Source organism: Pantherophis guttatus, chromosome 1 (assembly GCF_059756535.1).
Source record: "Pantherophis guttatus breed Tessera chromosome 1, ASM5975653v1, whole genome shotgun sequence".
NCBI lineage: Eukaryota > Metazoa > Chordata > Lepidosauria > Squamata > Colubridae > Pantherophis > Pantherophis guttatus.
This window is the reverse complement of record NC_142063.1, coordinates 36,450,099-36,468,250: the sequence shown is the minus strand read 5'-3', so window position 1 is coordinate 36,468,250 and position 18,152 is coordinate 36,450,099. Positions and strand designations below refer to the sequence as shown.

General features: G+C 41.5%; 1 protein-coding gene across 8 annotated transcripts in view; it reads right to left on the bottom strand.

Moving 5' to 3' along the window:
- CEP170B (centrosomal protein 170B) overlaps nucleotides 1-18,152 on the bottom strand; it is a 72,307-nt gene that overhangs the window by 6,659 nt on the left and 47,496 nt on the right. For 3 of the 8 annotated variants that reach the window (XM_034418579.3, XM_034418580.3, XM_034418581.3), the window contains exons 12-19: nucleotides 16,047-17,816; nucleotides 11,337-11,583; nucleotides 9,111-9,270; nucleotides 7,725-7,763; nucleotides 5,929-6,072; nucleotides 5,659-5,747; nucleotides 4,847-4,940; nucleotides 762-813 (exon numbers count right to left, since the gene is read on the bottom strand). In XM_034418579.3, coding sequence (XP_034274470.1) covers nucleotides 762-813; nucleotides 4,847-4,940; nucleotides 5,659-5,747; nucleotides 5,929-6,072; nucleotides 7,725-7,763; nucleotides 9,111-9,270; nucleotides 11,337-11,583; nucleotides 16,047-17,816 — 2,595 coding nt within the window. The remainder of the gene's footprint in view (nucleotides 1-761; nucleotides 814-4,846; nucleotides 4,941-5,658; nucleotides 5,748-5,928; nucleotides 6,073-7,724; nucleotides 7,764-9,110; nucleotides 9,271-11,336; nucleotides 11,584-16,046; nucleotides 17,817-18,152) is intronic. The other 5 variants (XM_087871779.1, XM_060687296.2, XM_087871782.1 and 2 more) reach the window with 3 other exon arrangements.

Sequence of the window (18,152 nt, the reverse complement as noted above, 5' to 3'; positions counted from 1 at the left end):
TAAAATACATAGTAGTTGGGCATCATCCAACTAAGTACTGTATCCACATACTGTAGCTAGAGATAGGCTCTATCACATGTCTTGGGCCCCAGGCTTGGGGACAAAACCAAATTACAAGGGCCTTATGGATACTCCTTAACTGAGAGTACTTGGGGCATGCATCTCCTGCTAGACTGGTAGAGACAGTTGGGGACAGACAGTCCCATTAGTAAATGGGTTCAGTCCTAAGCCATGAAGGGTTTTAAAGGTGAATTGAATTGAAGCATCCTGAATTGTAGCTGAAAGCATATCGGCAGCCAGTGCCACTCATGAAGCAGTGATGGCATATGCACCAAGCAACTGGTTGCATTCTACACCAGTGGAAATACCAATACCCCTTGAATGCAAATATACATTCAACCTCATTTGAATGGAAGGAATATAAATCCTTCCATTCCCCACTATCCTGTCACCGAAGAAGCTTCCTGGATGAGAAGTGAAACATCTTCAAAAGAAAAACAAGAAAAGTCCAGTTGCCTCCTGAAAAAACACCTTTGGGACAGCCATGACCTGGATGACTGAGAATCTCTACAGCTCCTCACTTGAAGTTGCTCAACAGACATTTTGTTTTATCTGAAGACCAAAGTAAGTCTTATTTTACACTCCAACACATGGCATGTGGGCAACACCTTCAGCTTTCTGTTTTTCAAAACTTAATCATATTCTTTTTAAGGCTAATCATTTACATCAAAAAAAGAACTATGAAGACAAATATTACAAACCTTCAAGTTGCTTTTGGACTCGGCGAAGCTCCTTCAAAATAGAGCTGATTTCCTAGATTTAAAAAATTAAACAGTGATCAACTTTAGCAAAATAAGCCTGTAGTGTACATTTTTAAAAATTCAATTAAACCGATTTATACTTAGTTTCATACTTGATCTAACTTGTTTTGAACAGCATACACCAAAATATTTTCTTTAAATTTACTTTTAAAGATTTCCCACTGGATTTCAATTTCAAAACTCTTTAGTTTTCATTATATTATATTATATTATAATTCAAGGGCTGAGTTCCATAGTGTGAATCTTGTCAGTAGAATATATGTTTATTTACATGTTTCCTCAAAAGTAAAAAGAAATAAGATTAAAATCTCAGCCAGTTCCCAGCCTGCTTTTAACGTCTCTTGTTTACCACTTTCGCACCCTCTTCCATGGCTGCCATGGCTCCACGACTGTATTCAAGATCAGACTTATGCGCTTTAAGGAATGCCCCCCATTCCTGGAAGTGGCCTACTGGCCTTGCCAAGAAATACCTCAAGGACGGGTCCTGGGATCCCGAGAGGTGGCACGAGGGCGTGGGGGATTTTAAAAGTTTTAAAAGTTCTTTGTATTCTTTTTTAATTCACTTTTTAAGGGGTGGGAGGGAGGATATAACGTGTATGACTGGGGTGGGTTTGGGGGGCAACCCACAGGTGTCGGGACTGGGTCTTGGGGGGTGGGGAGGGCTAGTTCCTATACTGGGGAGGGCATTTCCATCGGCACTGTGGGTGAGGGGGGCAGATATGGTGGGAGCAGGGAGCCATATAGTGTTAGGGGAGAGCGCACTCGCTACTTGCGAGCGATTGTGTGCTCCGGCCCCCCCAATGCTCTTCTCGTTCCCCGGGTTGTTCGGACCCCCAGGGCCTGGGCCTCCGGTTGATGTTGTGCAATGCCAGGTCCGTGGTAAATAAAGCCCCCCTCATTTGTGATCTGGCTCAGGAGGGGGGTGCGGACCTGGTAGGTATTACGGAGACCTGGTTGGGCCAGGAGGGGGGGTTCCCCTCATCGAGATGTGCCCACCAGATTTCTATGCATTCCATCAACCAAGTCCAAGGGGAGGGGCGGGGAGGTGGCGGTTCTGGTAAAGGAAGGACTTGCTCCAAGGGAGGCCACTGTACCTCAGATAGCCGGATGTGAGTCCCTCCTTGTGAAGTGGGGACATGGGAGGCAGATGGGCTTGCTGATTACGTACCTGGCTCCCTGACACGTGTCGGCTGCCCTGCCCAAGCTGCTCAATGTGATTGCTGAGGTGGCGGTGGAGACCCCCAGGCTTATGGTCATGGGGGACTTCAACTTGCCATCTGCTGGCGAAGCATCTGAGGTGGCCCGGGAGTTCATGGCTTCCATGATGGCCATGGACCTGACCCAATTAATTCATGGACCCACTCACACAGGAGGACATACTCTGGACTTGATTTTTGTCTCTGGTCAGTGGATGAATGATCTTGAGATAGGGGAGATAGTGACTGAGCCCTTGTCATGGTCAGATCATTCCTTTCTTAGGCTTGACTTTCTAACCACCACACCCCGCCGCAGGGAGGCGGAACAGACTAGATGGTTCCGCCCCAGGCACCTGATGGATCCTGATGGGTTCCAGATGGAGCTTGGGCCATTCCCTGAGGCTCTGACTCACGGCTCGGCTGCAGAATTGGTGGCCGCCTGGGATAGGGCGGCCGCTGACACTTTGGACCGAGTCATGCCTTTGCGGCCTCTGACCATCGCTGAGTTTACCTGGCTCCTTGGTTCTCCGAGGAGCTAAGGGAGATGAAGCGCCGGAGAAGATGCCTGGAGAGCAGTTGGAGGTCTAGCCGTTCCGAATCTGACTGAACACTGGTAAGATCTCATATTAAGACTTACCTAGTGGCGATAAAAGTGGCAAAATGTAACTATTTTTCCACTCTTATCGCATCTGCAGATAACCGCCCAGCCGGCCTGTTTAGGGTGACCCGCTCCCTCCTCCATCTGGGAGCGCGGGAGGATCCCTTACAGGGTTGGGCTGAGGATTTTGTCCAGTATCTGCACGATAAAATCATTCAGATTCAGGAAGGCTTGGTCTCTGACTTGGTAGGTACAGACAGGATGATGGAGGCCAGTCTTGAGAATGTCATTTGGGAAGAGTTCAATTCTGTCGCTCCCGAGTATGTGGACAGGATACTGGGACGGCTGAACGCAACCACATGTTTATTGGACCCGTGTCCCTCCTGGTTGGTGCTGGCCTCCCTGGAGGTTACGCGAGGCTGGTTCCAGGGGATTATTAACGCTTCTTTGAGTGAGGGTGTCTTGCTGTGTGCCTTGAAAGAGGCGGTGGTGAGGCCCCTCCTCAAGAAGCCCTCTCTGGATCCGGCTGTTTTGGCTAACTATCGTCTGGTCTCCAACCTTCGCTTTGTGGTGAAGGTTGTTGAGAGTGTGGTGGCGCGACAGCTTCCTTGGTACCTGGATGAAGCTGTCTATCTAGATCCACTCCAGTGCGGCTTCAGGCATGGGCACAGCACAGAAACAGCATTGGTCGCGTTGGTGGATGATCTCTGGAGGGCTCGGGATAGGGGTTGTTCCTCTATCCTAGTCCTGTTAGATCTCTCAGCGGCTTTTGATACCATCGACCATGGTATCATGCTGCGCTGGTTAGAGGGGTTGGGGGTGGGGGGCACCGTCTTACGGTGGTTCTCCGCCTATCTCTCTGACAGGTCACAGTCGGTGTTGGCAGGGAGGCAGAGGTTGACCCTGAGGCGCCTTGTTTGTGGGGTGCCACAGGTGTCGGTCCTCTCACCCCTTCTGTTCAACATTTATGTGAAGCCACTGGGTGAGATTATCCGTGGTTTTGGGGTGGAGTTCCATCAGTACACTGATGATACCCAGCTGTACATCTCCACCTCAGGCCATCCCAACGATGCCCTTGAAGTGATGTCCCGGTGCCTGGAGGCCGTGCGGGTCTGGATGGGGAGAAACAGGCTTCGACTCAACCCTTCCAAGACCGAGTGGCTGTGGCTTCCAGCGTCCCGATATAGCCAGATGGTGCCATCGCTGGCTATTGGGGGCGAGTTACTGGCCCCCTCGGACAGGGCTCGCAACTTGGGTGTCCTCCCGGATGCACAGCTGTCTTTAGAAGAGCATATGATGGCCATGGCCAGGGGGGCTTTTCATCAGGTTCGCCTGATTCACCAATTGCGTCCTTTTCTGGATCAGGACTGCTTACGCACAGTCACTCAGGCTCTCGTCACTTCCCGCCTGGACTACTGTAATGCTCTCTACATGGGGCTCCCCTTGAGGAGCACCCAGAGGCTCCAACTGGTGCAGAATGCAGCCACGCGGGGGATTATGGGAGTGATGGGCCGCTCCTATGTGACACCCCTCCTGCGCGAGCTGCATTGGGTCCCAGTGGTTTTCCGGGTGCGCTTCAAGGTGTTGGTTACCACCTTTAAAGGGCTCCATGGCACAGGGCCTGGGTACTTACGGGACCGCCTTCTGCCACCGATAGCCTCCCACCAGCCAGTACGCTCTCACAGAGAGGGACTCCTCAGGGTGCCATCAGCCAGACAATGTCGGCTGGTGACCCCCAGGGGAAGAGCCTTCTCTGGGGCAGCACCTGCCCTCTGGAACGATCTGCCCCCGGAGATACGTAGGATACCAGATCTCCGTGCTTTTCGCCGTGCCCTCAAAACTTTTCTATTTCACCAAGCTGGACTGGCATAACACACACACCCCCGTTACATATTTTAATTGTAACGGATTTTAGTTGGGATGTTTTAAATTTGGGTCAAAATTTGTTTAATTCTTTTAATAATTTTAAATTTTGTATTGGATGTTTTTTATTCTTGGCTGTTTACCGCCCTGAGTCCAGCAGGAGAAGGGCGTTATAAAAATTTAATAAAATAAAATAAATAATAAATAAAATAAAATCCAAATCCTGAGCTAATTCCACATTTTGATTTTTGACTTTCACATTCATTCCAAGACTTAAAACGTTTGCATATATAAATCCAATAAGTTCATCAACAGATATTTTTAATAGCAAGATTGCAAAGCACATAATTTAAAAAAATATTTCCCACCTTGTTTGATGTCTTTAAAATTGGCACTTCATTTTCAGAATTAATTTTGGCTTCCATTTCTTCCCATGTCCTCTCAGTATTCTGGAAAAGAATTCTGATACAAATACATAAATGTTGTTACTTCCAAAGTATAAAACAAACCTTCAGAAATAGGTGCTTTTATTTATTGTGACTATAAAATAATATATCATCATATTCAGATTAGAAGCTACCGGTAAATGTTTCCTTAAAATGGCCACCATGACTAATACCTTCCCAGTTTTTTCTGGTAAGTCTCCCATCCAAGTAATAACCTGCTTAGCTTTTCTAAATTCATCCAGGAATTTACCCACTTAACAGAATTTTATATCCTACTTTACAAAAATCAAATGTTTTATAGTAGTGATTCAACCTCACAGTCTTTTTATATGTAGATCTCTGTACCCTACGTTTCAGTATACCTGAATGCTACAAATTATCTATACCAAATTATCAAATTAACTATACTGAAATACTGGCCATTTGAAAGCATATTCAATCAGTTAATTGATTTAAAAAGTAAGTTAATTATTAATATTTAAATCTTATTGGATAAATTCCAAGCATGATTATTTGAAATAAATTCCAAGAGTTCAAGGAGCCATGTTCAAGACTATGATATAAAATTTAATATCCTAACCAAGATACAAATGCCCATTTTAATTCTCTCCTAAATTGAGAGCCAGTATTAATCAGTGTCATTTTTCTAACTCTGGTATGAAATGCTAGTCTCCAGGATCCATAAGTGGTTACACAAGAGAGCCATATACGGTAGATTGGCACCATACACTCACTTCATTTTCTCTGCCAAATTTTCTGTATTTTCCCGAATGGTATGAGATAACTGGGACACAGGGTTTAGCATCAAATTGTCAAAGATCACCTGGAATACAATTACCAAAACAAATTTCAAAGACAGCATTTTTAATGTGAGTATTTTTGATAACCTTCACCCAGTTATTCATGGAACTGATTATCTCATTCGGAAGTAGTTTCATACGTCCATATCTTAGACATGGAGGAATTTAATTTCCTATAGTTCCATGAAATGGAAATACACTTGCCTCTTCCCTGTTTCTTATCCGTGTTCTTTTTGTGATATCCTCCTCCCGGCTGTCATTCATATTTTGGTCAAAATCACGGAATTCCAATGAACCAGGAGGCACCTTTTGGAAGTTTAGACTTGCTTCTGGTATATGCTGTACCAGCTTAAGAATAAAAAATAAATGCTGAATTGAATTATCTAGTTGACAATATAAGAATTAACAAGTAACTATGGTGTGATCTTCAAATACCAGTCTTCTTCATCTAGGTGGGATCAACACATTACGTGCAGAGAAGCTACTGAAAATGACACGTGGTGTTGAGTTCGTCTCCTTCATTTCTATAAAGCATTGCACAATTTACTCAGTGACTCAATATTAAGTAGTTTGTTTACTTACTGCAGCTCTATGTCACTGCCTGCAAATGGTGGCAAAATTCACAATAGAAATTATATCACATCTTTAGTGAATATTGTAGTATCCGATATAGGAGTGTCATTTTCACCAGCTTTCAGTATAATACATATTACTAGTACTATTCAAGCATTCCAAAATGTTAGAATCTCATTTCAAAACACAAACTAGCATCAGATGAAATGTTCTACTAAAAATTATGCAACTGTAGAAGACAGTCCACATTCAATGTCATTTTATCAATTAAAACTTTCCTTTAGAGAGGGGTTTTTGTTTTGTTTTGTTTTGTTGGAAATATGAATGTGAAATGCATTTAAGATTTCCATGTGCATAATCCTAGTAAGACACCATTTTTTACTCATGGAGCTTTTTAGAAATAGATATTTGAAATTTTACTAAAGCCCCTACAATGCATCCATTCCTAGTGGCTCTTCCTCCAACTTCAGAATCCTGGAAGACTGATTGGAAACCCATGAGAAGTAAACGAGGAATACAAACAGGGCAAGATTCACAATTGCAAGAATAAACCTATATATCCATGCAGTTGCAATTGTATATGATAGGTCATTCAGGCAGGGCTTCTTTGAATGCATAAACACCCAAAGGGAAAAGGTAGAACACATGCCCTCCCTTCTGCGCATTCAACAAACGCAATAAGTGTGTGACATCTAAACTTGCCCCATAGCATGACATGGTTTTATGCAATGAATGCTGTTGATGTGGAGGTAATGAGTTCTAGGGAGAAGGGGGGAAGAAATTATCATTCCCAACTGAGTACAGGTAGTCCTCACTTAGTGACCTTTCAAATTTACAATGAACACTCCAAAAGGTACTTATGACCTAGGTTCAAAATTGTGGCATCCAGGCCACACACACCTTCCGGCCATATGATCACGCTTTAGGCGTTTAGCAATTGGACTGCACTTATAGCTATCTGCAGCACCCTAGTTATTTCTAGTTTCCAGCAAAAACCAATGGGTGAACAATTGGTTTGTTTAGCGACCACAGTGTTCACTTAACAACCATGGTGTTTGATTTATGACCATCTACTTAACGAGCACAACCAAAAATATCATAAAATCAAGTCAGCCACATGATGACCTGCTTCACAACTGGCATGACTCAGAACTGTAATTCTGGACTCAATTGTGGTCACAAGTCAAGGACTATCTGTATTCCTTAGGCATTAACTTTTTAAGTTCAATGTTTATTTGAATATAACTAGGTGAGGAAAAAATATAGGGATTAAACTCTAAATCTTGGTGAAAGAAAATTTAAGATTGAAAGAAGGATAAGAAAAGGTAAGAAAGCTGAAAAGAATGAAAAAATGAAATAAAGAAAAAAATATTTAGAGAATACTAAAAGATTTTAAAACAGAACATTAAGTGGGATGGAAAATGCACCTGATATGGAATTGCTGCCTGCAAAGCTGAATGAGCAATCTGTATTGAAAGAAAGGAAGAGGGGAAGGGAGGGATGGATACAGAGCAGTCAGTGCTGACCATAAGATTAGAAGAATTAAATGCAAAGTAGAGGATAGCACAATCAAAAAGGCCAAATCAAAGAGATAACAATACCCATTATATCTAGGGCTACCCGAGAACCATAAGATTTCTATAACTCCCTGCTACCATCTCAATTTTGGCAACCTAGCCAAAATCTCATAGCCCTAAACACAAATAAATGCAGCTGGTACCAGCTTGCCCTCCTGTGGCACATCTTGGGAAGTGCGTGAGCTGGTAAATTGGTAGCAAACTACTACTTTGCAATAGTAATGTGGCTAATGTAACAATGCCATACACTAATAGTAGTAATAATAATACAAAGCGCAGCCTGGATTTCAAACATTCTTGTTTACCACAAGAACAGTGGACAGTGCAGTACTGGGATTGAATCATAGAGTTGGAAGGGACCTTGGAGGTCCTCTTCTTCAAATCACTGCCCAAGGCTGGAGTTGGGAGATCAGGGGCAGAATTCTCCAGGATAGAAACCAGAATCTGGCAATCAATTTCATTTAAAGCCCAAATGTTAATCTGGTCCCAACTGGCTTCATTTCTATCATTACAAGGGATAGTTTTAGACCTTGATGGTGAACACACATGGTAATTTAAATACATACAATCAATCTTCTGGGTTTATTTTAATTTTGGGTTTGGATAAAGAGAATGAAATAATAGACAATGGGTTAAACACATGTAAAAAAAAAAACAAGCTGAGACATTCAGTATGCAAAAGGTCTCTCATCCTCTGAGGAAAATTTAGAGGCACAATCCTACAAAATATTTGCAATCTCTTACTCCAATTATCAATGGAGTACTAACTTTTCCAGAGTTTGTTTTAATGCTGTCCCTTCACCCATGCTGGAAGGCACATTCCAAAAAAATCCAATATTACAATGTTCATATGGGTCAGGTATGACTGAATCCATGAGTCATGTTTTTCTTGGTTGTGCCTTTTATACAAGTTTAACACAATGGTTTATCCAATCATCGCTTTTAAAAAAACCCTCTCTTCCAAGTTGTAGTGTTTTAGGGTGATTTTTTTTTACCACAAACTGCAAAGTGACTGACAGAAATCCTAAAATCAGGTGTTTCATAGCCAAATTCTGCTATTTAGCAGCATGGGTATGTGGCAAGAAGTTTACCATTTCAGTACAGAATAACCATACAGTATATAGAGATAACCTTGCTTGCATATGAAAATAATTGAGTGCTTTATTATGAATCAGGCTGGACTTCTGGCCAATGAAGTTGCACCCACTCATTCACAACCTTAACCAGCTCCCATACCTCTTCTCTTGCCGAGATGGTTGAAGCAGGAGTATTAGGCACAGAACTGTGGGCAGTACTTGGGCCTGTTCCAGATGAGCTCTGGGAATCGCCATCTCCAGCAACATCATGAATCTCTCGCGCAAGGATTGCTACATCTTTTACCAAGGTCTGGCTTAATCTAGAAGAATGGTATGAACACTTTAAGCAGAGCTGATAAATTTTAACACAATGTATTATTCATAACTAGAAGGAACTTTCTGTCTCCTTCTACATACAAAATAAATAGAAGTTAAAGAGTTCAGAGAGAAGGATTCCTGACATGGAAGCATATAAAATCTAATCTAAATGCTAATTATATTCAATTAGAAAAACACACTGGGTCTAGTTTTGCTAACTTTTAAAAACTATAAAAATTATTTCTCATGTAACATTCTCATCAATCTCAGCCAGAATGGCAATGGGAAAGGCCCAAAAACTATATTACACTGTGATCTAATGAGTCAAATTGGGGTTGAGTATGCAACCATGCCATAGGACATCAAAAATTACAAAGTACTTAGAAAACAGTTATATGTTGAATCTAAATTTGATCTATGCAACTTAGTATTGTCACTGTCATTTCAAGGTTTCAGATTTCGGGCACCAGACTGTCCTATAGTCCAGCAGGGACATGGGACTAACAGAACAAGGGACCCTGAGTTGACCATTGAGCTAGCAGAAGACCATTTTCCCAATCAACTGCTGAAGTAAGGTTTTCCAGCTATTCCCAGTAGTCGTATTACCTGCCCTGCTGCCTCAATTGCTTGGAATAAACAAATCATTAAATATGTCAGGGCAGTAAAATGTATCTGAAAATAAAAATGCAATTGTGACAAATGCTGTGGGACATAATTAGAAATGTTCTGGTTTATGTTTCTAAATCCCATTCTACAAAGTTGGGTTTTCCAGAATTGGAACCTCTCTTTTAATCATATAATCATTGTAACATAACCATTCCAACTTACTATTTTAAACTGCTAATTAGATACAGTACATTTGCATTTTCCTAAACTGAAACATGTTGAAGGAGGTAAAAACTTCACAGCTTTTGAGGCTGGAAAGAGTAATGGCAGCAGATAAAAAGCGGCAGGACTAAAGATTGCCTATTATGGGGCCTATATTACAGTTTTGCAAGTCCCACACCTGAAAATACAAACAAAAGAACCTGCGCTGCTGATCTTCAACCAATCCAATCTGTGGAAGCCCCAAGAGTTGCCAAAAACACAGGCTATCCATTCTTGGGTTGGAGATGCACAGTGGGCTGAAGCAGCAGCTGAATGGAAAAGCACAATTTCTTTTTCCTGTTATTTCTTGATAGGCATGGTAACATGAAGCAGTTCTCAGTTATGACAAGCTTGTGTTGTGGATGGTAGGAAACATGAGGCACCACTAAAACAAGTGCTAAAAAGTGCTAAAATCACTGTACAACATACTCACCATATTGGTTCATTTAATGCCAAACTACCCTTTCCCCCCGAAAATAAGACCTATCCTGAAAATAAGCTCTAGCATGTTTTATGCATGCGCCTAATATAAGCCCTACCCCAGCCCCCAAAATAAACCCTACTTAAGAGCTTGCGCAGCCACCCAACTGCCCATTCCATCTGGTTGCTCGTGATGCCACGGCCATGAGGCGAGGCAGGATGGTGGTGGAGCTGCCCCACGCGTCCGGCACCATCTTACCTCAGGGCCCCCACAGCCAGGCCATCCACACTCCGACAATTGCCTTCGGGTGGCAGCACCATCAGCCATGTGCAACAGGAGCCCACATGGCCACTGGCTCACTTCTGCTTTCTCGCAGCTGCAACAGAGCAGGAGGCCAAGTGGCATGTTGGTGCCATGGTCACGAGGCAAGGCAGGTGTCGGGGCATGTATGGCCTGACTGAGGGGGCCCTGAGGTAAGCTGGTGCAGGGTATGTGAGGCAGCTCCAACATCAACCTGCCTCGCAGCAGCTGGAGTGATGCATCAAGTGGCCTCCTGCCTCACCGCAAGAAAATAGTAGAAGTAGGCCTCCTATATCTGGGGGAAAAATAAGACACCCCCCAAAAATAAACCCTACTGCTTATTTTGGGGCCCAAAAGAAAACAACGACCTGGTCTTATTTTTGGGAAAACACGGGTAGTTTCTCTTTGGATTCAATGTAATTTTTTCTCACCTGTGTCTACTTCAACTGTTTGATCCATTGCTCAAAAGTTTTGCCTCACCTGGCTATTTCTGCTATCTCTGCAGTCTGCACAATGAAACTGTAGGGATCCTGTTCACCATAATCTTCATCTTCCATCTCTCGGCTGTTGCTATGCTTCTGTTTATTCAACCCGGAGCCGCGGGTCCTGGGAGTCTGGGTGGCTGTTGAGGTATGGGAGCGTTTGTGTTTAGGGGAACTGTGATTTGAGCCATACTCCTCCTCGGAAGTGGAAGTATAATCTGAGCCCTGATGCCGCCGCCTCGAAGCTTATATAAAATGAATTGGTTTTCAGATGGTGGTAAGGAAGAAAAAATTGAAGAAAAGTAAAGACAAGACTTCAAAAAAGCCATAACACAAATGCAATCAGCCCAAGAAAAGAAGGGGAAGAAAACTTCTGTGCATACCATGAGATGGAAGAGATTTTTAATAGGTGAAAATCAAATAGCTTGCACTTTAGCTGGAATGGATGTAGATGACCCAATTATCACACACTTATCACACATCTGTCATACACTGTATTTCCAATCATCTGGTAGCCACTTGTTAATGTTTTCATCATTGCTTGATAAAACATGCTCCCCAGTGAAGAGATATTATTCCATTTGGAAGCTGAGCTGATTACATGCTCAACTGGATCCCTTTCCCCAGCCCCTCAATCAGGTAGGACAAGGCCTGGCTTCACTGAAATGACACAAGCACTGAAAAAAATAAAACAATGCTCCAAACTGCACAAAATCTTCAAATTTCATTTGAAATCTCCTTAGAGATTTTTAGTACAATTTCCATGTACTATGATACCTCAAAAGATTTTAGATGAGAATACCAAACGTCTTGCCTGAAGTCTTGAAAAATATGAAAAAAATACAAAACCACCAGAAATTTAATGATCTTCTGAGAGATCAGCTATCTTTTACAGTATTTTTGTGGTTCCGTCAAATTTAATGTTGCCAATTCCTGTTGTTTAGGAACCTTTAGGTGATTTCCTTTCTGCAGTTTTATCTAATGTGCAAAGATTATGGGTAGAGTTAGATGGGCACATAATATTAGGGATGAACTGTTTCACATTGACCCATGCTCTACATTTGTTAGTTCCTCATATAGCCAACAGAGCTACAGGCAGACAACCAGGGAATAGAGTTACAGGCAGACAACCAGGGAGAAGCAATTCATCCTATAGGGTTAAGAACCAATTTATATCAATCTCTCAAGCAGTAGGAATAATTCATCAAGTCAAGCACAAATGTGTGATGAAATGTGTGGTAAAATGGTCATCTCCCATCTGTCTGTTGTCATAAGTTAAATTAATCATTATCAATTAACGAAAAATATTTTGCAAGGTAGATATACATATAACCGTAAACTTTGACACGGTAGGATTTTTCTACACGTGGCATGGATTTTTCATCTCAATGTGCACGAAAGGCCCAAAAGAGACAATTAGGCAAGTTAGTCTTCCATGTATTCACCTTAGGAATCATTAATTTCAGATGGCTCCATTTCCAAGTACAAGTAAGTAGCTCTAAGGCCAGCAGGAAAAGCAGAAATGGTTGGCTTGTTTATACAGTCAGGAATACTACAGGTTCCAATAAAGGAGAATATTTGTAGCTCAGGGTTGAAATGAGGGGTGCTCTCTGAGATTGCTTGCTTTCTTCCAGACGTTTCATTACCCAGTCTAGGTAACATCATCAGTGCTGGTAAGCGGCACACCCCACTCCTTATACTAGACCCCTCATACTACCAATTAAATTGGTATTCAATTCAGCATTGCTATTTTTTATTCAGTGGTTTCAAACTTTCCAAAGCTGCTTATAAGAGGTTTGAAGATGGAGATAACAATTTTAATAAAACAATGGTTCAATCCTCTCAGCAGTATGTTTACAGCTAAACTATTGACTATAGAAACTGCAAAAAGAAAAAGAAAAATAAAGCAAAAATTCAAAACTTTAGATTGGAGCTTAAAAAAAAATCTTAAATCTGCATTCTACACTTTATAGTGGCTGTGACAGCATGGCGGTAAAGAAAATTTAGAACAAAGCCAGTGAGCCAAAGCCTTTATTTTAAATAAGACTTATACTTTTTTCCTTTTGCTATGGAATGACCCATTTGATTCTGAATTGCCTTGTTTATATTTATTAAATTTATATGCCATCCATCTCACTATTGTGTGACTCTGCAGCTTGCAACACCACATCATATGCTGAAGCCCAGAAAACTACCCAATAGCTAACAAATCTAGCTTGTTTTAGACATTATCTACATTAACTTACTGCAATTTTCTAACTGCTAAAAACTGATCTTCATCTTCTGAGATGCCAGAAATGAAAATCAAGCCTTTCAAAAGAGCTTTTATTCCTGAATTATAGGCTTTACCCTGATCTCCAATCTCTACTAAACTAAAAGCTCAAGCCAACAGACACAGGCTGGTACTACATGGCTATTTATCTCCGCAACGAACAGCAACCTACAGACGACTTCAACTTTCCAAGTTTGATTTTAATTTATACCATCCAGCAACTAAGACTTGTTAACAAACAATGGGGAATTAATTACTTCAGCATTACTGATTGCGTAAACAGGCAGTGAGTGAAAAAGAAAACTCTGCAAGAAGGGTAACTTGGTAGTCTCACATGTTATATGTGAAGTCTGTGTGTGGCCTTCAAATTGTACATATTGATGAAGAGTTAAAGGCAAAGGCCTGCCGAAATCAGATGTCCCTGGTTGCATTTGCCGAAGGACTAATCCATTGATTTTTTTCAGCTTTCCTGAACCATGTACAGATAGTCCTTGACGTAGGCCACAATTGAGCCCCAAATTTCTGTTGCTGAGCAAGACAGTTGTTAAGTGAGTTTTGCCCCATTTTATGACTTTTCTTCCCACAGTTGTTAAGTAAATCACTGCAATTGTTAAGTTAGTAACATGGTTATTAAGTGAATCTGGCTTCCCCATTGACTTTGCTTGTCAGAAGGTCGCAAAAGGTGATCACATGATACCAGGACACTGCAATTGTCATAAAACATGCTAGCTGCCAAGCATCCAAATCTTGATCACATGACCATGGGGATGCTGCAATGGTTGTAAGTGTGAAAAATGGTCACAAGTCACTTTTTCATTGCTGCTGCATCTTCAGTCACTAAACAAATTGTTATAAATCGAGGACTATCTGTAACTTCCAGAACTGTTGGACTATACTCCAATCTGTTTTTGGAAAGTAATGATTCAGAACTGCTATATGAGGTTCTTTTATCTAAAATAACACTCAGTTTAAAGTTATCTATGCTTATTTGTGTCTCACCCACCCCATAATGAATTCACAAGAGACAAAACCATGTTATATAGGCTATTAGTCAAGACTGAATGTTGAAACACTTGTAGAACTGCCCTTCTACAAACTAGAGTCAATATGAAGTAGAAAGTCCACAACCTACAGGGCATTAGTTAGGATAGAAATATTAGTCATGTGGTGATTGGTGTGGACTCCCAATCTTAACTTCTACACTGAAACTTGTTAGCCATTGCTGCAAAACACTAGAAGACAGAAACCAATTCATTTGAAAGAAAGAGTGGGCAAAATTAAGATTGAGGTGAAAACTGAAATAAGCAGCTTTGCCCCAAAAATACATGATCTGTAACTTTGGGTCCTTACTGTCCATCATGTGCACTATTATTTATGTAGTCCATTTATATGTGGTGCCATCATTTGAACAGCACTTGCCTTAAATATTCACAAAAGATAAACCGAAATTCCTTATAAATAAATGGTTCTGCATATTCCAAACTCATTCCCTGGGGATACACCAAGTTATAGTAATTTCTTACACTCTTGGTTTCTCCCAGTGCTAAATAAAAAACACAGGAGTTGGTTAGTAAAATAATGCAGTTTTGCAGGAGTTTCTTTAGATTCAGGGAACTTGGTGCCTTCAAAACTTTTGTGTGCCAACTCCTATTGGTCCCAGATATTATTGCTACTGGCCAAAATTGTGGGATGTGCAATCCAAAATATCTGGAGACATAGTATTTCATACCTCATCCTACACTGATATGACTTGAACTATGTGTGCTTATCTGATGAAAATGAGCTACACTGGCAAATTGTCTTTTCTGTGAATATAATCCTCTACAGAGGAGACCATGTCAATTATAGCTGCCTTGCCATTTGAAGCTTTACAGTTGTTCTTTTATGATTTATTAAATTTATATGCTGCCTGTCTTCACTACTAAGTGACTTATATCACACCTATTTTGCTAGTATAATCTAGAATTCTAATTTAGAAGACACTGGAGGGAGATTTATGATTCCCCATAAATTGCTTGATGTAAGAAATATGCAGTTTTGGCACTTTCAGGAGCCACAGAAAATGCAAAAGAAGGATATTGAGGAAATACAACCATTTTTTTCCTAGCCACAAGTAGAAGCATTTTATCAGTGCCTTATCTAAGGAGCTATCCAGAAGAGTGTGATGGAAATTATAAAAAGCTGGACATGCAGGATGGAGACACGGTGACTTTGAACGTGACAGTTGCATTATAATAGCCTTTGAGATTTGAGATAAACAAATAAGAAAGGAATTCTGTTTTGATTATTCAAATGCAAAAAGTAAAAATATGAAGGAGGATTATATTATGACAAGGGGTTAGAGTCATCTCCGTTATCTTTTGCATAACTTAGGCAATTTGTGTTGGAAAATCATAATTATAAATGAAAAAAAAGTGCAAAGACCCAATTACTTACTGGAGGTAGAGCCATATTTCACACTGCTGGAACGTGTCCTGCTGAAAGATTGCTTGGAAGCAGCTACCACTGATGCTGTTTTCTTAACAGCAGTTTTAGCTTCTGATACAAGCGGTTTTCGAGTAGAATAGTACGACTCTGCACTGCGCCCAGAAAAGGTTGGCTTTGAGGGGGCACTCTCAGAGTCACTTGGCACCGTGAAAGATCCTGCCCGTTTCCTTGGCATGGCAAGAATGTCAAGCCTTGAGAGTTTCTTGGCCTCTACAGGTTGCTTGGAAGATGCTGTGGTTCCTTCAGGATGTGCTGCTGTTTTCTCCGTGTCAGCACTCTCGTTGTCTGAGGTATCTCCCAAGCGGGCTCGGCGAAGTTTGGAGGCTCTAGTGGGCCTTGGGGTCGATAGACTATTTGACCTGGTAAGAACTTGTTGAATCTTTTGCACCGTTGTGGTTACCTTGCTGTGATCTTCTTTGGTTGACTGTGAGAAAGGCTTCTTTTTAGAAAGAGGCCTTGAGGAGGGTTGTTCCTGGTCAGAGGAGGCTATTTCACTTGGAGGCAAATACGGGAGGCTGCTACTTCTCTCATCATCTGTGTAATCCTGAGATCCACTTGTTCCTACGCTATGTTTCACTTGAAAACGCCTTGCATTTTCACCTTTGCTCCCAGTCTCCGGTGGAATTGCTTTCCGTTTTTCTGAAAGCCTGTCACGTGCACTAGCTTGAATATTTTGCTCTTGGCCAGATGATGTGGATGATGGCCTCTCTTTCTGTAAAGGTGTCACCGGTTTTTGCTTTGGTGGGTGACTTGGCAGATTTTTACCACTTACCAAGCTGACAGTGCTGGCTGTGTCCACATCAGACTCTCCAGATAAAGAGTCTTCTAAGTGCCCAGAAGGATTTTCTGGAGCATCGAGCTGGTGAGTTTGACAAAGAATTTTGGCTTCCAAGGCTGCCAGGGCATTTTCAGTGTCTTTAAGAAGGAGATGGGTCTCAGGATTATAGTCCATACGATTTGCTCGTGTGACCTCAAGATCTTTAAGTAGAGGATGACTTGAGATATGCGGTAGCCTGTTTTGAGGAATGTTGCTGCTTGACTTCTCTTTGGTAAAACTCTCTTGTCTAACAAAAGATGAAATTTCTTTTGTGGCTACAGTTTGTTGTTCTGGTAGTCCCTGGTGTAATGACATAACCATTTTTCCATTTGAGTAAAGACATGTATTGTTCATTCCTTTGGCAGCTGTCTTTCCATACTTAAAAGGAGGTTCTTCTTTGTCTATTTCAGGAGGAAGAGGTATGCTTGAGGTCAGCTTTGAAGGAACCCCAATCTCTTCTGCTTCATCACCCATATAAAAAGATGTTGACAGTGGATCACTTAATGCTCTCAAGCCTGAAAGTCTTGGCACAGGACACTGAGAGCTTCTAGACTTTGCACTTTCAGCCTTTATTCGATTCTTTTCAGACATTTTGGTGGCATCTTGGCTTTTCCTACCTTTTTCCAAGTTGATACCATCATCAGATTTGCTGGCATCACTAAGGCTATCTGGATCCAAATCTTCCTGAGTTAACAATCGACTGTCAGAATCCACATATATTTCTTCCCTGGAATCATTACTAAAGTTCCTTTGGGAAACTTCAGGAAAGGTTTCGTGACAAATTAAAATAGTTGGTGTTGGACTTTCCAATTTTTCACCTGGAGGGAGTTGAGGAAGAAGTCGTCTGGTCCGTGATGCCACTGAAATCTCAGATTCTCCCATTCTGGAACTGGAATCCTTTTCTGAGAAAGATAGGGAGACAGTCATTAAACTCAAAAATTAGGATATCTTGTTGTATGCAAAGATAGACAGCTTTGTGTCATCTTTATCTTTCTTGTGTTCTTAACTTTGTCCCTTTGTCCCACTCATCACACTCCATAGAGAAAAATACTACTGAAACATGCTTTTACCCTCCATGGAGTTTCTTGCCAAGATTTTAGAACTGATTTTCTAGAATTCTAAAATATTCCAGAAAGCATCATAAATAAATTCAATCACATTCCATGGGAGAAGAAAAGATATGAAAGAAGGGAATTGGCACAGAAAACTTGTTTCCATGTTTAGTGTTTTGATACATG